The following is a 22,240-nucleotide window of genomic DNA, read 5'->3' on the forward strand; positions in this document are numbered from 1 at the left end:
CCTTTTTGCCTTCCTGGAGAGGCTGAGATCTGTCAGAGTGCTTCTCTCATCCAGAGCCTCTCTCCCATGGTTTTTGGTGTTTTCTAGCACCTCATTAAACAAAGAAAAAACACACAGTATGAAACAGTTCCTGCTTAAATAGACCCTGACATCATCATAAATATGCAGGGCTCTGTATTGGTCCTGGAAAACCGGCAGGCCAGGAGTTGATGGAGCCTCTGGGCAGAATATGAATGCCTTGATTTTCTCTCCCCCTGAGCAGCACTGAAGAGGGCTGCTAGGACCAGCCAGCAGAGACCCAGCTATAATTGCTTGCCTGGAGCAGTAACATATTTCTGCACACCAGCTGAATACCAATGAGGACAGAAGGAAGGAAGGTATCAAACAGAACTGCAAGCAGGAGGAAAAGGAGGATAAGTGATTAAAGGAAGGACTTGGAGGCCAATAATGAAGACAATAGGCTAGTTCTGATTAGGGCATTTTACCAGGGAGTGATTTGGGTTTTTAATGAATGTTTTCAGGAGCTGAATGCATTGCAGAGCTGGTTGGTGAGAAGAGGGAAGAAGGGGCCAAGCAGTGTGACCCCAGGTGCCACTGAAAAGGCTGCTGCAAAGACAGAGGCAGGGAATGGGGAACTGAGCCCAGGATAACTTCATTGAAAGCAAGCACATCCTTTTGAGATTGGTGAGATTAGATTTCTCAATTGGGCCTTTTCCTTCCCAGTTCTCCTCTCTGTAATTGCTCACAAGAGCCTGTGCCACATGCTCTGGGATGACCCTGCTTGAGCAGACAGGTTGGAGCAGGTGACCCACTGTCCCTTCCAACCTGAGCCGTTTGGGATTTAGATTTAAGCAGCAAGAACCTTTGAAATCCCCTTCCGCTGTAATTGCCAACTTAGGATAGGGTTTTGTTTGCCCCTTGTGTACTTGGAGATGAGAATCAGGGGGCAGAGTGACCCCTCCATGACCACAGAGCTTCAAAAGAGCTGCCCAGCAATGCTTCCCTGTTCTCCTGCCTGCTCCTGCAGGGGAGGGCTCAGGATGGTTCTGGCTGCACTGCCTTCTCCATGGCTGCTGCATCAAGGAATGGAATAAGACTCAGTTTATTTGAATTCTGTCCTTAAGGGGAAGAAAAAAAAAATAAAATTAAAAAATAAGAACCCAACTGAAAGCAGCATGATGTAACTTTCAAGCCTCAGGTGAGAGGAAGCACTGCAGCTTCACAGGATGTTTTGGAGCATTTTTTAGGTGCTTTGAAAGCACATACAACCCATGAACTGCCTCTGAATTATCCTTTAGGGTCTGGTAATGGGAACTAAACATGGAGATCTAATGAGCTAAAAATAATTCTGGAAAGAACAGGCTTAGTGTCTCATGAGTCACCGAATGTCAGCATCTGCCTTTTCTTCCTGAAATAATGTTGTGGAGGCTTTGGAGGAGCTGAGGAAGGGAGGAATGAAACCTGGCAGTGCAAAGCTCCAAAATCCTCACCTGTGTCCCTTTCTGTGGGCAGCTGCACGTTAAAAATAGCCTGGGAGAGGCTGTTTCCAGGCAGCAGCAGCGTTTGAGGTACCTGGGCATCTGTGAGCGCTGCTCCCGGGTGACGTCAGCGCTCTGCAGGGACCAGGAATGCGATGCTGGACCTGAGCCCTGGCCAGGCTGAGGATGTGGGGAGAGCTCAAAGGCTCCCAGCCTCGCCCCAAAGCAGGGAAGCTGCTCAGAGCTGGGAGCTGCAGCGATCCCATGCCCCTTTCCTGTGCAAAACGGGCTTTGCTGCATCAATGCCGTTCAGAGGTTTGCCTTAGGGGGGTGTTTTGAGAGGGGAAGGAGCGTGTGGGTTTGACCTATATCCTGCACATCATGTCCAGGAAGCCTGAAAGGCGTAATGGGAGGAATGTGCTCTCATTTTCACCTCCATTAATTTTATCGGATCGCCGCGTTACATCTAATCGTAATTGCTGGAAATACAGAGGGGAGGAGAGGGAAAACTGTCCTGTTGCTCCCTGGCTGATCAGCTGCAGGGATTCTGTTGTTTTAAAGCCACATAAATAGAAAAAGGTGCTGTCGTGTAGTGTGGCATTGGACTCGGGCTGAAAACATCTTTTTTGTACTGGAAATGTTATTTGCTTTGTTAGAGGGAATCGGTGAATGAGCAATTGCTGAGGCTGCACAGAAAGGAGAGATTCCTGCTAGCAGCCAGGTGCAAAATGTCTCTGCCTTCTGAAGCATCATAATGGGGTTTATTTGCATGATTTTTTGGAGCCAGCTTTCCAAAAGCAAACACAAATACCAAACTCTCTGTTTGGTTTTCCCCAGCCAGCTGATGTAGGGAATTGTAGCCAAATTGAGAGCAATGTAACCTTTTCAGGGGGGAGTGGGAAACAACATTGGAATAAACCTATCCCCAGCTGAGCAGATGGCGGGCCCACAGTCTGCTGTTTCTGAAGAGGAGCTCTATATGTGTATTTAAAACTCCATATAGAGCCTACTTTAGGATTTGTACATCTTAATGCACTGCTACCTTTTCCCTTGCCACCACAAGCTCTGAAATGGCTGGGGGTAATTCCTGTACTGCCCATGCTCTTCAGGCTTTTAGTGCACTAATTCACAGTTGTTGGTTAATACAAACTCAAATATTTTCTCACCAAACCCTCCTAACTGAGCTCTGCGTCAGTGCTGTGTCCTTTGTACGAGCCCACGTCCTTTGCAAAATGTGGCCCTCAGCTTCCACCTGCTGTTCAGAGCCAGAACGGCAGCTCTGCCATGAATCCAGGAAAATAAAAATCATGGAATATCCTGAGCTAGAACCCACAAGGATCCTCGAGTCCAGCTCCTGGCCCTGCATAGCACCATCCCCAAGAATCCCACCATGTGCCTCGGGGTGTTCCCCAAATGCTTCCTGAATTCTGGCAGGCTTGGGACTGTGACCATTTCCCTGGGAGCCTGTTCCAAATATTAATGTAAATTTCAATCCCAATGCTGAAAGTTTAATGAGATGAAAGTGGAATTTGAATAACAATATAAAGCAGGTCCTGCTAAGGCTGTTGGTTTGGCTCAGATTAGTATTTGGTGTATTTTCCCAAAACTTGGATAGAAGAGATGATTTCCACTACTGAAATGAGGCAGTTTGTAGCTGTTTTAAGGAATGTGCTCTCAGTTCTACAGAAGTGTGTTGTTCTTCTCTTTTCCAGCTAAAAACCACAGTGACACCCAAGTGTTCTTCTACCTGTGGATTATCTTCTGTTTCATCAGCTCTTGCTATACCCTCATTTGGGACCTGAAGATGGACTGGGGTCTCTTTGACAAAAATGCTGGTGAAAATACCTTTCTCCGAGAAGGAATTGTCTACCCACAGAAAGTGCGTATGCCACCTGCTCTTACCTTAGCACAGGCTTGTAACATTTTAACCAAACTTGCTGAGTTTAGAGCATGTTGCAGTTGCCCACTGAAGCATTTCAGTGCTACAGGCTGGGATTTTCCAGCAGCGGAGCTGATTTGTTTCCAAGAGATCATTTCTTTTTGTTTTGCTTGAGTTTGAGCAGCAGATTCTGTAGCTTCCTGAAGACCTGATGAGGTCTTTTGGATGCAGAAGGTGTTTGTTGAGCTGCTTTGTTCTTGTTGCTCCTCAGGCATACTACTATTGTGCCATTGTAGAAGACGTCATCCTGCGTTTTGCGTGGACCATCCAGATCTCCCTCACTTCCATGCAAATCTTTCCCTATGCTGCAGACATCATTTCTACTGTATTTGCCCCACTTGAGGTGTTCCGGTAAGGCTGCTGGGCTGAGCAGCTCATTTCTCTTGTTTTTATTTTCACTTTTTTGTTCTGTAACGTCAGCATGGGGGGGAAGCACCTGGATCCTTGAACGTGGAGTATACTGGTTTTTATTTCAAGGAGACCAGCATTAACAGGAATATTTAATCCAAACGGGGTGCTGAGTGAAGAAAAGGGTAGAGGGCTCTGCCACAGTGTAGAGCTGAATCCTTCACACTGTGTTTGCAGTTCCTCCTAAACCATGACATAATTTTGAGGGGTTAATTTTTACCAAATTTCTCCTTGAAATTTCCAGTTGAAACTTTGCTTGATTCTCAAGTTTCCAATTTTCAAACCTCTTTGTATTCTGTGTCATCGATTTGGATCCTGCAAGCTTCCAGGACTTTTAAACACTTTTTACTGTAGCTGGAAACCCACCCCTACAGCTTCTTGGGAAGAACCTGAAGCTGACCCTCACTCATGTAGATGCTGGAGGTGGCCTTTGGCTTGTAATGCTTGGTTACCTCCATGCTGTCCATATTAGGATAAGGAATTAGCCTGACAGGTTCTGTTGTTCTCCAGAGGAAAGATGTTGTTGTTAGCCACTGGATGCTTCTCCAGTGCTTTGCCAAATGCAGTAAATACCTGTAAAAGGGGAACTCAGTTGGTAATTCTCCTTTTTCTCTCCATCCGTCCATCCATCCGTCCATCCATCCATCATCCATCATCCATCCATTCATCCATCCATGGATTCCATCCATACATCCATCCATCATCCATCCATCATCCATACATCCATCCATCATCCATACATCCATCCATCATCCATCCATGGATTCCATCCATCCATCCATCCATGGATTCCATCCATCCATCCATCCATCCATCCATCCATCCATCCATCCATCATCCATCCATCCGTGCAGGCGGTTCGTGTGGAACTTCTTCCGTCTGGAGAACGAGCACCTGAACAACTGCGGCGAGTTCCGTGCCGTGAGGGACATCTCGGTGGCGCCGCTCAACGCCGACGACCTGACGCTCCTGGACCAGATGATGGACCAGGAGGACGGCGTCCGGAACCGCCGCAAGAACAAGCAGTGGAAGCGCAGCCTGAGCGTGTCCCTGCGCAGGCCTCGCCTCGCCTCACAGTACGTTGGGCCTCTGCACTGACACAAAACCCTGCCCTGCAGCTGTTGTTAAAGCCTGCTGGGCGGTTACAGACCGGGAGTCATGGACTTGTTTGGAACACAAGCCCTGTGAGGAGTGTTTGAGGGAGTTGGGGTTGTTTAGCCTGGAGAAGAGGAGGCTTAGAGGTGACCTTATTGCTCTCTACAGCTCCTGAAGGGAGGTTGCAGACAGGTGGGGTTGGTCTCTTCCACTGGGCAGCACTGGCAGAACAAGAGGACACAGTCTCAAGCTACGTCAGGGAAGGTTGATATTAGGAAAAAATATCAGGTTGGATATTAGGAAAAAAATTTTCACCAAAATAATAATAAAGTACTGGAATTGTCTTCCCAGGGAGGTGGTGGAATCACCATCTCAAGATGTGTTCAAAAAAAGACTGGGCATGGCACTTGGTGCTATAGTCTGGTTGAGGTGTTAGGGCATAGGTGGGACTTGATGATCTTAGAGGTCTCTCATTATTCTGTGATTCTGTGCCTGGTAGTCCTGGAGTGGGAATCGTGCAAAGGTTTCAAAATGGCACAAAAATTTTCAAAGCCGTCAAAGGGAGGGCAGCTCCAATTAGTTAGACGAGCGTGCCTCTCTCTGCCAGGGAATTAATCCATCCTTTATGCATTTAGGGTTCTGGTAAACCATCAGGAAAGGGAGTTCCCTTTTTACAAGGCCCCTCCCTTGCAGAAATAATCTGCCAGAGGTTATAAATGCAAACTGCAGGAGAAGTTCTCCCCAACCAGACATTTCTGAAAAAGAGGGAGAGGGACTCTGTATGCCTCATAGTGACAGAAGGGACAATGGTTTTAAACTGACAGAGGGCAGGGGCAGATTAGATATTAAGAAGAAATTCTTCTCTGTGAGAATGGTAAGGCCTGGCACAGGTTGCCCAGAGAAGCTGTGGATGCCCCATCCCTGAAAATGTTCAAGGCCAGGCTGGATTTGGCCCTCAGCAATATGGTCTATGGATGTCACTCACGTCCCTGCCTCTGGCAGGAAGGCTGGAACCAGATGATCTTTAAGGTCCCTTCCAATCCAAACCATTCCATGACTCTGTATGATTCCAGTTATTCTTTGGTTAAGGTTCATATGTAAGATCTCAGACTCCTTCCTCTCTCAAATCCCAACCCATACATTTTTTCCTTCCCACCCATCATTTTTGCACCCCAAATGTTTCCCCAGCCTGCACCCCAGCCCCTGAACGTGTCCACTGTGTGTTTTCCCTGCAGTGTTGCTCCAGTGTCCCTCCTGCCCTGGCAGCACAGCTGTGCAGCCCTGCCCTTTGGCTGGGGAACAAGCCCAGGCTCCTCAGGGATGCTGAGGCACAGCAGGTCAGGAGTGTTGTGCAATCCCTGCAGCACTGCCTGGGAGGAGGAGGAGGAGGAGAAGGGTGTGCTCCGGCCTCAGGGCTGTGCTTGGCTCTCATCCCTGCACGGATGGGACCAATACCAACAGCCTTAGAGACTGAAAAATATTATGCAAAGGGAATGTGAGCCAAAGCCTGGTGGAATTCCCTCCAGCCATGCCCATTGATCCCTCAGACATGCAGTGAGTGGAGATGTGCCAGGCATATCCCTGGAGATGCCTGGGAGATGGAGCAGGAACACTCCTCTGGATCCTGCAAGGGTTTGGTGGAGTTCTGTGGGGAGGGCTGGGCAGGTGCCCACATCCAGCAGTGCCGTGTCCCAGCCATGGCACAGCCTGGCAGGTGACACTGGCCATGGGCAGAGCGTGCCCAGCATGGTGTGGAGTGGGCAGTGCCACAGGAGGAGGCTGCTGAGGGACAGCTGGGGCATCTTTACAAGGCTCTGCTATTCCCAGGGTGAGTGGGAGGGTGTGAAACAATGCAACAGTAGATTGTTTATTTCCCCTCTGTGTAAGAAAGACATCGTTTTCCCTTTTTTTATTCCCCCAAGTGCACTGTGGGTTTGCTGTCTGCACGTCATTCCAGGAATTCCTTCTCCCCAGTGAGTGTTTTGTGTTTTGTTTTTTTCCAGGTCCAAGGCTTCTGACACAAAGGTATTGATAGAGGACCTAGCAAACGAAGTGAACACATGAGATGGCCACATTCTCTTATTCCACATCTTTTGTTTTCTCATTCTGTTTCCCTCCTCCCCAAGTAACCCGAGCTCTGGTACAGATCCAGCTGAAAACAGGAGAAAACACTGAACACGTTTTCTGAGCTCTTCCAGACCAGATCCTATGGACTCCAACAAGCTCACTGTGTTTCATTTCTTTTCTTCTGGGTTAATTTTAATGTTCTATTTTAAACAAACAAACAAACAAAAATAAAATATTTTACTTTGTTTTGCCAATAAAGAGGACAGTTCAGGAAAGAAGGATTGTTTACAGTCTCAACAAGGACATAAACCTTATCTGGATAACGAAGCATCATAGGGACTCCCTCACGGGACAGTGCCAAGAGCACACTCAGTTTCTGCTTGGCCCGGTTTTGACTGGTTGAAACCGGACTTTTTAAATCTGATTTTTGTTGTTGGTTTTGTTTTTTTTTTCCAGTTGTTTGGTTTTATCCTTCATATCCAGCGCTGAGGCACTGGCTGCACTTGCAGGGAAAGTGCACTTAGAGCAGTATCTTCATTCATGAAGCTACTTTTTAATTTGATGTAACTTTTCTTATAATTTTTTGGAAATATGATGTATCGGTTGCGTATAGTTTTCACATTATTTATGAAACTTAACGACCATATGAGAGTGATTTTGAGTCCTGTGCAATGAAGGTTGTAACGGTAAAACAAAGTGGGGAATGTAGATCTGCATCTCCAGGGTTGTGGGGTGATGCCCCTGCAAATGCCCCTTTAGTGAGACAACTTGCACCTGTGTGTACCTTCTCTCTCTTTTATTTCTTTTCAATTTTATTTTAAACCAAAGTTTCTCTTTGTGATATTTTTTTTTAGTTGCTGCTACTGCTTCTGGGCATGTCTCTCGTGCCAGTTCAAAGCCAACTTCTCCATGTGTGCAAGTGGTGCAGATGATCCTAAGGAAAGGAGAGTTGGTTCCCACCAACAGCACAAAACACTGGGTGAACCAAGGCTTTGGAACTTCATTCTCCAGATCAAAAAGTACTTTTCCAAGCCTTAGGTGTGTCATGAGGGCATCTCAGTCCGAGCAGGGAGCTTTTCAGGAGTTCTCCAGCAGCCCAGCAAAGAGGGACAAGGCAAGGAGGTGACAGTTCTCATGGGACAGAGGAGGTTCATCAGGCTGGGGCTTAGCAGTGGTGGTGTGTTTCAGGGAGCATGGAAAGAACTGGTGTGTGCCCACCTGATGGGGCAGGTGAGATGGAAAACAGCTCTTCTGTGGCTTCTGGTGTAGCAAAAAGCCTCTGTTGGGCACCGTCCTGGTCATCTGCCCCTTGACTCATCTCATTCTCCAAGTTTGGGAAGTGGGATACTTGAGCAGTTAATGGACAGCTGGGCAAATCATGCTGGAAGAGAAATGTTAATTCAATGATCTCGTTGGTCTCCCCTCCTCCTGGGAGGGAGCCATGGAGGCCTCAGAGTCCTGTCATCCTTCCCTTGGCATGCTTTGTTCTCCCTGGGTCTGCAGGGGGAGGTTGAAACTCCTGAAGGAGGATCCTCAGCTGGCTGGTGACAGTTTGGGCAGTGGAATGGCAGGAATCTCTCCTCAGTGGCTGTTTGGTGGTTGTTTCCCTTAATCAGCACCGTGTTCCCCACAGGTAGTATGTTGCATTTCCTCGGTTTGCCTGCTGTGCCTCTTGCCCAGAGGAACTGAAGAAGAAACTTGGTTCACTTCATTTAGTTGGAAATAGATTAAACCCCTTAAAATAGATTAAAACCCTGTTGTGGTGCTGCTCCTCTCATCTCCCTCTGTGTGGGGCTGCTCTGGTGGGAGCAGAGCTGGCTGAGCTGGGGCTGTGCTGTCCATCTCCCCTGGACTCCCTTTACCTCCCTTAGGCCAGCTCATACTTAAAACAGAGCCTTGCCATTCCCATGGAAGTGCAGTCTGGGATAAAGCCCCTTGCAATATTTCAGGTTCCTAATTTGCATTGGTGCCATGTCCAAACCATGTGTAGGTACTTCCAGCAGTGGGGAATGGAGCCATCCCTGCCTGGGGAGCTTAGGGGAGAGCAGTTGCACTGGGAGGGAGGCAATCCAAAATTATCTGGATTCATTTAAATGACGTAGCACCACTGGGTGTTACTTTAAGCAAGTGGGGGTTTTTAATACAAAGAATCTGAGCTTTCAGAAGGAAATTAAAAATACAGAGAGACACAGTACAGTAAGCAATTTGACCTAGTGGAGGGTGTCCCTGCCCTTGGCAGGGGGTTGGAAATATATAGTCCTTAAGGTCACTTCCAACCCAGACCATCCCATGGTTCTGTGATTTGGAAGTGCCCTGGGAGCACTCTGCCTTCCTCAGCTGGGCTGGGGAGGGCAGGGCACGGCTGGGTGGCCTGTGTCCATCTGTCCATCCCACTGCTGCACCCCCCACCCTCTGCTTCCCAACGGGATGGGGTGGGTCAGGTTGCAAGTGATTAAATTCTTATTCTGTAGTTTACCCAAATCCTTGTGGGAAGCAAGAATTCAGTGTGTCCATCTGCTCTGCTCCTTGCTCTGCTCTTTCTCTTCCCTTTTTCTGTCTTTGCTGGCAGGAGAAGTAAGGAAAACAAAAAGGGAGGTGGCGTGCTATGACCAGCAAACACTATCTCCTAAAATAAAGCATGGTCCCTTTTGGCAGTGGAGATACTGTCTCAGGGGAAAGCAGCCTGAATTCCCAGAAGTGTGGCTTTTCGAAGCTCCTAGCTCCCAGCCCTGCATCTGCCTCTTCCCTCCCTCCCAGAGATTTCTGAGAAGTCAGGCGTGCAGATTCCTCCTGAGAGCGAGCACTAAAGCTGGGATGGCTCCACGTCTACGAGAACATCTGGCCAATAAAGGGAGACCTAATGAAGCAGAGCAGATGGTGAGAGAAAATAGCCCTGTCCCTCCTTGGGAGCAGCAGGGGCCAGGGCAGTGGGGACATTCCCAGGGTGGCAGCATCTCCTGAGCTGGGCTTTGCTCATGGGTGCTTGAGAACACTCCTGGAGGGACAGCAGCAGGGTGGCAGAGCAGAAGGACAGAGCAGCATCAAAAGGAGCTGGGGATGAGGGGTTTATCCACTGCTTTTATTGTTGGGATGCAGCTGGATGGGAGGTGGAAACTGGGGAAGGTCTTTAAGCCGTGGATTTCAGGTGTTGGGCTGTGCCTCGTGATTCAGTGGAGGTTGGATTGTACAGCTCTGAGGGTGGTGTGGAGCTGCTTTGGTCTGGTGAAACCCATCAGGTGCAGTCTAAGGAGAGGAGATGCCACCCTGTGGCATTTGTGACTTTTGAAGATTCCCTTTGAACTTGCTTCTCCCTGCTGATTCCCTCCTGCTTTCCATCCTGCTGCTCCCCTGGGCGTTTTGTGGTTGCAGGGTGAGGTGTTGCAGCATGCAGAGTTTATTTGCTGGCTGGGGTTCCCTGTGTGGCTTTGGGATGGTGTCACCAGAAACTCCAGGTCCCTGTGCTTGGGCAGGGCAATGCCACGTGCCATGGGTGTGTTCCTGACAGGACAGCAGGGCAGGATTGGGATCTTTGGACTCTGCAAGCAGGAGTGGGGGCTCTCCAATGAGAACCCGTGCTGTCCCATCACATTTTAAAAGAAATACATTTGCAGCAGTCCTGGCTGCAGCCTGTATGTATCCAGGAAGCTCCTACCTCTCTCATCCAGGTGCATTCCCAAAGTCAGCTGGTGTTCAGCCTACACCTTTCCCAACCCTGCTCCTGCCCCTCCTCATTCTCTCTGTGTCTTTGCTGTTTGATCCCAATGAAAGAAACTGGCAGCAGCCTTCAGCATGAACACCTTGGAATGGCAGAGATCTCTGGTGGAAATCTCAGCAGAGTTGGATCCTGCTGCTCCCATTTCCCTAAAAACTCTTGTGCTGCTCGTTGTGCCTCTGTACTGGTGCTCAGCTGCAGCGCCAGTGTGGCAGGCAGGGAGGGAAAACCCGTTCCTGGTTCAGGAGAAAACAATCCCTGGGGATTTTATTTCCAGCCAGCAGTGGGGACAACGTGAAGCCTTTGCTGTGTTTGAACGGCCGAGTGGGTTTGGCCTTGTCCTGCAGGATGCTGCCCTGCTCTGCTCGCTGGGCTTCAGGGGCTGTGTCCCAGCGCCAGGCCACGTGCTGGGAAGTGTCCTGGGGCTGGGACATGGCTTGGCAAGCTGGGGACACAAACTCCACTTTGCTCACATGCTGCATCCCGGCTCCATGTCCTCCGTCCTCTCCTCCGCCCTTCTGCTTTGCACTTGCAGAGGGAAGGTGATTTCTGCCTTAATGTTTTTTTTTTTTAAATTAACATTTTTATTCCAGAAGGCAATCTGATTGTTTTGTCTCCTTGGAAAAGAGGGGCTGAGGCTCTTGGGGGAAGAGTGGGAAATCCCTACGGTACCTCTGCAGCAGTCACGGCTGGGCTCAGTGGCTGTCACCTCATCAAACCTTGCCTCCTTTACATGACCCCAATCCCAAACTCTGCACCTTGGGGCGAGTGTCCCCTCCTGCCACCGTGGGCTAAACTGGTGTGTCACCATCCCTGGGGGCTTCGATCCCTGCTGCAACACCTTGGAAAAGGAGAGGGAAGGGGCACAACACGGGAAGTTCCCCGATGCTGACACCCCAGCCCTGTTCCCGGTGGGAGCCAGAGGCTGCCCTGGCCCGGGCACAGCCCCTGCCTGGCGAGGTGCCCTGCAGCCTGACGGTCCCTCAAGCTCTGTAAACCAAATTGCAAACTCTTCACTCCAGAGGAGAAATTGGGCATCCTGGCAGAACTTGCCATGACCTCTCCATCCCGAAGGATCGGCGCTCGGAAGGGGCCCGGAGTGGAAATGCCAAATTCCCCCCGGGCCCCGCTGCCGCCTTCCTCTCCCCCTCCCCACTGTGTTGGTCTAAATGATCTTTCTATGAAGCCCTGTAGATGTCAAAAGTAATTATGGAGTGTGATTAGTCCTCTGTGGGTGCTTTCTTTCTTCCCCCCTCCTTTCTCTTTTGCTATCCCCTTCTCCACTCTTCTGTTTTGGCTCAGTGGAAAAGGTGAGGACAAAGATTTGCCGCTTGCTTGGACTCATGATGTATCTGTGACTGCGCTATTAGCTGTCTCCTCCTTCCTCCCCAAATGGATATAATTTTTGAAGTGTGGAATTCCCTTCTTGATAAGTAGGTTAAAAAAAAAAAAAATACTGCACAATGTGATACTGTTTCATAGTTTCTAGGTGGTTGTATACAGCGAAGTTACTGTGATTGTGTTTTTTCAAAGGAAAAAGTGATTGGTTACGAAATCTGTCCTTTTTTCATTATTACAAGCTCTTTGTTTTCCAATGATCTGATGGCTCTTTTGTCCCTGGTCTGTGTGTGTGTCTTCCCAAGTCTCACCCCTGTGCTGCATCCACCCATGGAGCATTGGCTCCTGCTGCTGTCGCTCCCTTGGGAGCTGTGGGATGTCGCTGGTGGCTGGAGGTGGAGGACATCCATGTCCTGGGAGGAGGAGGAGGTGCTTGGAGGAGGGAGATGTCTGAGGAGAGGTTGGAGGGGCTCACAGGAAGCAGCCCAGGTTTCCTCCAGTACCAGCCCAGCTCACACCCAACATGCCAGGTCTGGCACTGGAGGAGACCTCCTGCCCAGACTGTGCTGTGCTGGCCAAAGGCTCGTGGTCCTTTTGGGAGCCTTTGGTTGCCCCTCTCCAGCTGATCTCCAGTCCAAGGTGGTGTCCTGCCAGCACAATGTGTGACCAGAGGCTGAACAGCCCAGCCCTGGGTTGTCTGGGGTCTGTGCTTTTATTTTGCTCTTTAAATCTCTTCATTGCCTCTTGCAATCAATCTCCCTCCAGAAGAGAGCCCAGAGCCTTGCAATCGCTCTAAGCCTGTTGCTGCTCACAGCAGCCACTTCCCAGAGGTTTAATCCCAGCCACAGCTCCCTGCTGGCTTTCCTGGCTGGTGGCAGGAGCCCTCCTGCTGCCCCAGCTTTGGCACCTCACCCCAGCTCCGTGGGGACATCTCCCAGGCGTGTCACCTCTACAGCCCAGGCCAAGGAGCCAGCTTCCCTTTCTGGAATGGCCCGCAGGTAAGGATGGGTCCTGGCATCACAGGGGAGGTTGGACCCCAGTGCCCCAGGGGGACAGGACGAGGGTGGTTCCTCTGCCCTGGGCTGTTCCACACAGAGCTCTCAGCTGGCCCTTCCTGCCTGGAAGCAGCCAAGTGAAGATGCTCCTGTCCCCCATGGAGTCACCCCTGTTGTCACCCCCCGTGGGGCAGGAGGCCCTTGGGCTCAGGTTTGGCTGTGCTGAGAGCCCCAGGGCCACCAGGGTGGCTGGGGATATTTTAAGAAGATAAAAGTGATTTCTTGCTGCTCGTGCTGGCAGGGGCTGGTGTGGCCAGAGCCAGGGGGATTAAAACAATTTCATAATCCTGGTGATTTCCTTTTGATCGGGATTATGAAACCAATCACGAATATCAAAAGCCAGAGCTTAAAGCGGCAGCCGGAGCGGGGCTGGGACACCCTGGGCCCCCTCAGACCCCCAGGGACGCAGCCCTGGCACCTGCAGGTAAGCATTGCCCACCCGGGACCCGTCCTGGGCCTCGGGGTGGGGGACAGAACGGGGGTGTTGGTGTGGGGGGGCAGGCACGTGTGGCATGCCGGGTTTGGGGGTAGGGATGTGCAGGATGCGCCCAGCTCGGCTCCCTGGAAATGCCACGGGCCTGGCTGCCCGTGGGTCCAAGCAGGGGAATTTAGCACAGCTGCAAACGTGTGATGCTCGCAGGAAGGTGCCGAGAGCCGGCGGGTTTTGCTGCTGGAGAAATGCCCCCGCACCGCCGGGAGCACCGGCCCCATGCCGGGGTGCGGGACAGCCGCCCCGGCAGCGGGCACGGCCCGGCCCCGCAGCCCAAAGGGATTCCTGGGGTCGGGCCAGGGCAGCCGGGATCCTCCGTGCTGCTGGCTCCCTTCTCTGGAGTTCCCTGGTCCAGCGCGGGGTCACCCCTGTCCCCAGCGAGCCCCGGCCCTGCGGTCCCGGGCCGGCTTTGGCCCGGTGCGCGGAGAGGAGGAGGAGGAGGAGGAGGAGGAGGAGGAGGCCGGGGCGGGAGGCAGGGCCAGCCACGGCCCCACAGCCCAGCCAAGCGGCTGAGCTCGGGCTCGTCTGGAGGGGCTGGGATTTGCTGGTTTGGCCGTTGTTTTTTTTTTTTTTAATTTCTTTTTTTCCCTCCCCTCCTTCCTTCCCTTCTTCCGCTTTCTTCTCCTTCTTCCCAGCCCTCTCCCGATGCTGCTCCGGGGGTAAGGACTGCCCTGGCATCCCGCCCGTGGCCCCGTCCCGCTCAGGCTGGGGCAGTGAGGGGCTGCGGGGAGCTGGGGGCCCGGGGGGTGCCCCGGGGATGCTCCGGAGCCCCGGCCGCGGGGGAGGCTCCTCCAGGGCTGCCAGCGGGGACGGGACGGGACGGGATGCTGCCGGCGGGGTGTAGGAGGGCAGCGGCTCCTCGGTGCCACCGGGACGCGAGGCGGGCGCAGGACGAGTGCCACGTGTGGCCCCGGGGGCAGGGGCGGAGCAGGGGCTGGCGTCTGTCTGGTGGCACCTTCGGCGAGTTGTCGCCGGGAGGGATTTGTGTCCCGCGGAGGTTTGGGGCCCTGGTTTAGCTCAGGAAGTGTCAGTTCCCTCCGGGTCTTCTTGCTGGGTGCCCCAGGGCACCTGGAGCAGTGTGGGCGGGCACTCGCACTGCAGCCCAGCCCCTGGCCACCCGTTTTGGGGAACCACCGATCCCTCATTGCTGCCCCGTTCCCCCCTGCCCCATTGATGCCCCATTCCTCCTGCTCCCCAGTGATGCCGGCGGAGCGTCGGTGCTCAGGGTGGACGGGTGGCCTCTGTGTCACCTCCCCGTGCCCTTCCTCTCCAGGCACACGCCGGTGGCATCGCGTGCTCTAACCCCCCAGGTCGGGCGGGGTGATGCCCTGTGCGGGTGGGTGGGCGCTGAGGAGGGCGAGGGCAGTGCAGGGGTCACGCCCAGGGTTTTATCCCTACAGGAATGATGGAGAGGAGCCCTCCCGCTGAGGCGCGGCGCCTGCCGCGGCCCCCCAAGCCGCAGCCGCAGGGCGGCCGCAGCCCTGCCCCGCTGGAGCGCCCCGAGGCCGCCCGCGGCCCCCACGCCGTCCTGGAGGGGAAGGTGAAGGCGCTGAAGGAGAAGCGGGGCGGGCGGCCGGGCACCCCCGCGGCCGCCCCCGAGCGCCCCTCGCCCAAGAAGCCGCGGCCCCGGCGGGGGAAGGCGGGCCCGGAGGAGCCGCGGGCGCAGCTCCGCACCTACCTGACGGACGGGCTGCTGGACGGCGGCGGCAGCGCCCCCGGCCCCGCGCCCCGCGCCGCCACCGCGGGGCTCTGGAGGGTCCCGGGCCCCGGGGGAGACGTGCCGGGAGGCGCCGAGCTCCCCCCGGACGAGGGCAGCAGGTCCTGGCACTGTGTCCCCCTCCGTGAGAGACCCTCCCTGGATGAGGAGGCTCGAACCCCGCTGCGGGACCGGGGCCGCCCCTCCGTGCCCGGCCCCGCGGCGCAGAGCTGGGAGAGGCTCTCGCTGGCTGAGCGGGTGGAGAGGAACCGGCGGCTGCTGCAGGAGGTGCTGGGCCTTGCCGCTCCCGGTGGGTGTTTTGGGAAGGTGGTGGCTCGCTCAGGACAGCTGGGGGAAGCGGGAGGGAAAACCTTTGGGATGGCGGGAGTCCTCAGGACCAGCCTCCAGCCTCCCACGCTGCAGGTGCAGCTCCCTGCTGCCTCACACCCCAGGGCTGCCCCATCCCCTTTACCGGGATGTAGGAGGTGCTCGCGAGATGCTCTGGGTGATACCCGTCAGTCCCCTCTGGTGCCCCGGTGAGGAATTTCACTGCCGAAGCAAGAGCAAGGAAATTTCGGGGACACGCCAGATCTGTGGGCATCACTGTCCCTTTGCAAACTGCCACCAGAAAAGAGAATACATTTCTCCTTTGATAGCATCTGCCCTGATGACCCCATATCCCCATCCCCACAGTCCCACACCTACAGCCAGGTGCTGTTGCCCCACGTTCCACTCCTTTGGGATCTCTCAGAGCCAAATATCTGGGAGAGCCCGCAGAGGGTGTTGGGATGGGATGTATGGGGGGTGCTATCAAGAGGATGGGGGTGCCATCCAACCAGGCTAATACCTTGTCCTGTCCTGCATTTCAGAGATGCCAGCGAGCGATGGGGACTGGGACTCAGGGGTTTCGCTGCAGGATGCTGAGGGCTGCAGGTAGGTCAGTTCCAGTGTGGCAGAAGTGGACATTTCCCTCTTTCCCACTCCCCAGTCTTGTATTTTAAATGCACATTTTGAAGCAGCTCCAGGGGAGGGCTGTGGGGCAGCTGGTGAGGGAGTGTGGCTGGGCTCCAGTGATGCTTCCGTGGGACAAGGGGCAGGAACTGGGTGTCTCCCTGGTGTCTGAGCTCAGGACATCCCTGCCAGGACACCAGAGCAGGAAGGGAACTGGGGAAGAGGATGGGACAGAAATTTGCTCCAGGTGCTTAAGAGGATCGAGGCAGCAGGAGTGTGTAATCTTGTTGGACTAATGAAAAACCTTAGAGGAATGGACTAAAAATAAGGAGGTGGCAAAGGCAGGTGAGAGGCTGGAAAGGGCAGAACCGTGAGCAGGGAAACCCCCCCCCCCCACCCCCAGTCTTGTGGTAACTGCCTCTGCTCTGCTCTGGCAGCTGGATCAGTGATGAGGGTGCAAGGCAGAGCTGGGGATGCAGCACCTCCTGTGAGCAGGGCAGCCAAAGCCTGGGGGAGGCCTGTGCTGCCCATGGTGCTGCTGGGGAGGCAGCGTGTGCCCACCGTGCTGCACTGAAGAGGTTAAGGCTGGGCTTCCCGAGGAGACTGCCTGAGCTGATTATTTTAATCAGGAGGATTAGGGCCATGGCCAACCAGGAAGGCAGTGGTGCAGCAGGGAGAGCTGTCAGATCCCTCACCCTGCAGTCAGAGGGGGATAGGGATGTGGGGAAAGATCCCCTGCAAGGAAGGGAAGGCAGCAAGACAATCAAACCTCCCTGCCTCCCCATCGCCACAGGATTGACGGGAACGGGAAGTGGTGCCTACCACCATTTCCCTGTCCACCTCAGGGATGCCCGTGGCACAAAGCACTGGCTCGGCTGAGCCTTTGCCCGAGCTGTGTGGGTGCTGAAACTGCCCCAAAATCTCACCTGGCGCCAGGGGGTGAAGGGTGCCTGCCCGGCCATCCCCCGGCGCGGCCGCCAGCCCGCCCATGAATGGCGGCCAAGCCCCGTTTTCCCTGGGCAGAGCAGCCTCGTCATTGCTGTTAAAGCACGCCTAATCCCTGTTATTTTTTCCTAATCCCCCTGCCCGCTGCGGGGCCGCAGGGCCTTTGTGGCCGGGCAGGAGCTCGAGCTGAGCCCGCGGCACGAGCAGGCCAAGCAGCTGCTGCAGCGCGCCCGCATGAAGGCTCGGACGAACCCGCTGCGCGCCAGCCACGACATCCTCCTCGTCCCCGCCGCCGTCCCACAGCCCAGGTCAGTGCCACCCCCTGTCCCCACGGTGTTCCCAGGCCCCCAGCCGGGTTTGGGGCACGTCCACGCCGTGTTTGGAGCGGGCACACGTGTGCAGGCGTGCGTGCGTGCGGAGCCGCGATCCGACCTGCCGCACACGCAGTGCGGCCTCGTACCCTGGACGTGCCCAACCACTTCCCCAGCGTTTGGGGGTGTTCAGTTAATTGTGGTTTACGATCACACGGAAATATCAGTGGTGGGAGGATGGCGTTTCCCAGCTGATGGGGAATGTTTTCCCGGGCGAGACTCGCTGCTGGAGGCTGGACCAAGCAGAGTCTCGCCAGGTCATGTGCGATGTGGTGTTCCTGGAATGATTAACCACACACCTCGGGCAGGGAAGGGCCGATGGAGGTCGAGCCGTGGCAGCAGGGGGGTGCCGCAGCCTCTTCGGAATTCAGCTTCAGGCTGGAGGGAAGCAGGGCTGTGCACAGCCAGGGAGCACCGGGCAGACTTTCCTCCTTGCTCTGTCTTTTGCACTGGGCTTTCGCCCTCCCGCCCTGCATCCCCAGAGCAGCCCCTGCAGGGCGTCCGTCCGTCTGTCTGTCCCCGTGGCAGGGAGCCCAGCGGGAGGCCGAGCGTCGCCCCGCGGGACGGCGGGAGCCTGAGCGACTCGTCCAGCGGGGAGTCGAGCTGCGGGCGGCCGCGGCGGCCGCGGGGACCGTCCCCGTCCCGCGTCCGCTTCGAGGACGAGTCGGCCCGGGACGCCGAGGTGCGGTACCTGGAGCGGCTGCAGCTGCGGCACCGGCGGGCGCTGGGCTCGGCGGTCACACCGGAGCCGGCCGGCAGCAGGCAGCCGGGCGACGGCGCTGGCCAGCCCAAAGCCCGCAGCGGCGACCTCGTGGCCGGGGGCAAGTGCAGCGCCTGCGGCTCCTTCCTCGGTGCTGCCGCCGGCCGGGGCACGGACGCGCAAGCTGCCCCCGACCTGGCTAAAAGTAGCCCTGCGGCACAAAGAAGCGTCCCAGGGGATAGCAGAGGGCCGAGCGCTGCCCAGACAGAGCCTAAAATCAGGCCTCTGGGCCCCGGAGGGTCCCCGCTGTGGATCCTACCCTCCCGGCAGCGCATCCACACCGAGAAGATCAAGGAGACCTACATCGGGGATGTCACCTACATCGACGAGGTGGACTCGGCCCTGGAGAGCACGGACACCTCCGACGGCTGCCGGACGGACAGCGAGGAGGCAGGACCCCGCAGCCCCCACCTGCGGGGGCACCGGGACCCCCGCGCTCGCGGGCACAGAGCTCCCCGCGCCGCCCCGCAGCCGGAGGCGAGGGCCAGGAGGGGCACCTGTGTGGCCAGCGCTGGCCCCGAGGACGGGCGCTCGGCTCCGGGGCCTGTTTGCCCCCCACCGCCGGGAAGAGCCAGCAGCCGGGAAGATGGGGAACCCCATCAACATCTGGGGGGCAGCAAGGGAGTGGGGAACACGGCTCGCCACCCACAGCAGCCCAGTGAGCCCCTGGAGCCTTCCTCGCAGCTGAGGACCAGCACCCCCATCCCAGGCACCCACGTCCCTGCTCCCCCTCCTACCAAGAAGGCCTGTGCCCAGATGCCTTGCAGGAAAGCCCTGTTGGCCAGCAGCAGCCGCCAGGCGCCGAGCCAAGGACTCCGGGGCCCGGAGCCGGATGCTGGCAGCGCAGCCCCAGCACAGCCCGGGGGCACGGCGGCGCCGGCCGAGCGGCGGAGCCCCTGCAGCCCCAGGTGGCTCCCGGGGAGCCCCCTCCGTGCCTTGTCCACCAACAACTGCAACAACACCCACGGGCAGGACGCCTCAGGGACGGGCAGAGGTAAGAAACCCACACATGGAGTGTTGTGGGGGTCCCCAGGGAAACAGGTATGTGACTGTCTCTCTGTGGTCGCAGGGACACTGTCACACCCTGCTGCCAGCCCTGTCACCGCCGTGCCCCTGGAGGATGCTCATCCTGCCGGGGAAAGTGCCAGGACGTCGGGAGTGCAGCCACAGGGGCAGCTGGCCGGGAGCGTGGCACACGGGTGAGTGAGCACGGGCAGCCCTGAGCATCCCTCCTGGCCACTGCAGGATGCTGCTGAGTTGAGCTCCCTGGCTCCAAAAACCTCCCAAAAACCACAGCGTGGGGGTTACAATGTGCCCGTGTGTTGCTGTGGGTTTGGGGGAGCTGCGTTTCCCCACATCTGGTTCTGCCAGGGATGTTAGAGCAGATGTGACAGAGGTGTTTCGCTGGTGTCGGGTTCTTCCTTTTTGAGGAAAATCAGCTGCCTTGGGGCTTTCCAAGTGCGATCCTGCTAGCCCTGTGCCTGGTGCTGCATGTCTCAGCCTGGCAGGAGAATTCCAAGGTGTTGCTGGGTCCTCTGAGCCCAGGATCTGATCCCTTGGGGCACAGCAGGGGACTTCTGAGATGTGTTAAACCCCTGAAATAATGGAGAAAACAGGGAGGGGGGCCCTTCAGGTCACTTTGGGTAGTGACAAACTTGGGTCACTGCTGCGGGGAGGAGGCTGCCCCCAATCTCACCGTGCACCCCGATGTCACCGTGCTGCAGCTCTCACGGCTGCCAAGGCGGGTGCAGGATGCACCCCCTGCCCAGAGGCAGCTGCAGGCCCCAGACACCCGGTGTGTGAGCACCACGCCTCTCCACCCAGGGAGCCGGGGCAGCCCGTGAGCCGCAAGGGCAGCAGCGCCTCGGCGTTGGGGCTGAAGAAGCTGCTGTGCAGCCTGAGCCAAAGCACCAAGCAGCGCCTGGGCCGCTTCCGCTGCTACAGCATGGAGCAGCTCCCGGCCCCCGGCGGCTCCCCGCCAGGCAGCCCTGGTGTCAAGAAGTCACCGTCCCTGCAGTCTCTGCAGCTGGTGAGCTTGGACATCGCCCCATGCGGGGGTGCCCGTGGGGAGACTGGGGTGGCACAAGGGAAAGGATGCTGGGCTGGGATTAAGTGTTCCTGAGTGTGGATTTGTGGCTCAGGCCGTCCTGGAGGGGGCGTGGGGGGATGCACCGCTCCAAACCTGCTGCGAGGAGGGAGAGAGGGGTGGTGGTGGAAGAGCAGGTATGCTTGTGCCTCCTCAGCAGTGAGCTGGGGTGTGCTCCAGGGGGGTGGGATGTCCCGATTTCCTCCACTCCCTGGGCACATCAGTGGGTGAAGCACTGTGATGCTGCACAGTGTTTGTCCCCATCTCAGCCAGGTGTTTCTCCACAGGTGTCACCTTTCTGCCAGCCCCAGAAAGCTGCCTCTATCCAGAGCCTGCATCCCCGACTAGGAAAGGCACGCCGTGCCAGTGCCTACCTCCTGCCCCAGACCACGGGTGACAGGTAGGATGGGGCCTGGCACATCCCTGTGGTGCCCAGGACGCTGTTCTGGGCTGCTGTGGTGGCTCAGTGCTGCCAGGGGCTGCATCACCTGGTCTCCAGCAGCCTCCCTTGTCCCCACTCACCCATCTTCCCTCTCCCCACAGGAAGGGGGGCTCAGGGCCGCAGCGCTCGCTGAGTGTGGAGGACATCGGGGCGCCCGGCCAGCTGCGCGCCGTGGGGCGCGTGGTTGAGGTCTTCCCTGATGGCACCAGCCAGCTGGAGCTGCAGCGACCCCCCGACGGCGCCTTCGGCTTCTCCGTCACCTCCGGCCACGGCCGGCCTGACACAGGTATGGTGGGATCATCCCAAAGCCGTGGCACTCCGTGGTCTCTCCACGGTGGCTCTTGTCCCACCCCAGGGGTGAGCTCAGGCACGGGTGCAGGAGGTTGCTCCATTGCTGCTGAGCCACAGGGAGGTGATGCAAGTGGGGGGACGCTGTCACGTGTGGCTTTGGCCACGCACAGTCCTGTGTGTCCATCAGCACTTGGCTTGGGACGTGCAGCCCACAGCAAAGGCTGTTTACCACAGGCTTGTTTCTGCGCAGCTCCTGGGCCAGGAAGGGCTCTCATCCATCCCTGTTCCCTCCACAGGTGTCTACGTGCAGGAGATGGCGGATGCTGGCACGGCCAAGCTCTACGCGGGGCTCCTGGGCGTGGGGGACGAGATCCTGCAGGTGAACGGCGCGGCCGTCTCGGGGCTGGGGCTGGCACACATCCGCCAGCTGCTGCTGCGGGCCGACAGCCTGGCCCTGCGCGTGCTGCGGCACCGCCCCGCGCCGCGCTAGCCCTGGCACCGCTCCCGCCGAGCCCGGCAAGAGGAGGAGACGTCCCAGTGCTGGCAGAAGGAGCACGTCCCACTGATGTCCCGGGATGCTGCAGAAGGCACGGCATGGACCAAGCTGCCTCGCAGCGCCAGGAGCTGCCCGGCCGCACTGCAGTGGGGGCAGGTGGCTTTGTGTGTCCCCCTGGAGGGAGTGTGGGACCAAGGATCCCCCCAGAGTCTCCAGGAGCTGCCCAGGTGTGGGGGACAGGGGACAGCCTGGCCCCGACAGACCTGGGTGGGTGTGTCTTGCTGGGCACTGGGGTGACCAGCATGAGGACACCCCATCTCTGTGACCCCAGGAGACAGAGGGCTTCCTGCCAGCACTGCCACCTCGTGCTGGAGGGCTGGTGAGGCTCTTTTAAATTATTTCAAACTGAAACCCAAAAATACATCTCTGCAACAAGAAAACAGTGCCCTTGGCTTGTGGCATGGAGGGGGTGGGGGGTGCATGTGCCCACAGGGCCTTTACTACTTGTTTCTTCCCATGGCCCTGCTGCTCCACCAGCCACCTCCTGACCGTGCTGTGGTGCTGGGGGGCCCTGGGCAGATAGGTGGGGGCGCTCAGCCACCTGCAGGGCTCCTCGGGGA

General features: G+C 56.5%; 2 protein-coding genes across 5 annotated transcripts in view; both read left to right on the plus strand.

Moving 5' to 3' along the window:
• Positions 1 to 12,297, plus strand: part of XPR1 (xenotropic and polytropic retrovirus receptor 1) — a 114,276-nt gene extending 101,979 nt beyond the window's left edge. The window contains exons 12-15 of the mRNA XM_021545923.4: positions 3,191 to 3,357; positions 3,629 to 3,768; positions 4,680 to 4,901; positions 6,924 to 12,297. Of these exons, the coding sequence (XP_021401598.1) occupies positions 3,191 to 3,357; positions 3,629 to 3,768; positions 4,680 to 4,901; positions 6,924 to 6,984 (590 nt within the window). The 3' untranslated portion in view covers positions 6,985 to 12,297. The remainder of the gene's footprint in view (positions 1 to 3,190; positions 3,358 to 3,628; positions 3,769 to 4,679; positions 4,902 to 6,923) is intronic.
• A 148-nt stretch (positions 12,298 to 12,445) lies between these two features.
• KIAA1614 (KIAA1614 ortholog) lies at positions 12,446 to 22,060 on the plus strand. Of its 4 annotated transcripts, XM_077785286.2 has the most exons (10): positions 12,446 to 14,241; positions 14,983 to 15,588; positions 16,148 to 16,211; positions 17,333 to 17,482; positions 18,074 to 19,299; positions 19,375 to 19,504; positions 20,130 to 20,334; positions 20,679 to 20,791; positions 20,935 to 21,119; positions 21,421 to 22,060. In XM_077785286.2, exons 1-10 carry the CDS (start codon positions 13,605 to 13,607, stop codon positions 21,612 to 21,614), a joined length of 3,510 nt encoding a protein of 1,169 aa, XP_077641412.2. In that variant the 5' UTR covers positions 12,446 to 13,604; the 3' UTR covers positions 21,615 to 22,060. The 4 variants fall into 4 exon arrangements, with proteins under 4 accessions (XP_077641412.2, XP_085442866.1, XP_085442865.1 ...); XM_085586740.1 differs by having other exon boundaries at positions 18,074 to 19,504; XM_085586739.1 differs by having other exon boundaries at positions 20,935 to 22,060.
• The last annotated feature ends 180 nt before the right edge of the window (positions 22,061 to 22,240 follow it).

Source organism: Lonchura striata, chromosome 8 (assembly GCF_050655825.1).
Source record: "Lonchura striata isolate lonStrDom1 chromosome 8, ASM5065582v1, whole genome shotgun sequence".
Classification (NCBI taxonomy): Eukaryota; Metazoa; Chordata; class Aves; order Passeriformes; family Estrildidae; genus Lonchura; species Lonchura striata.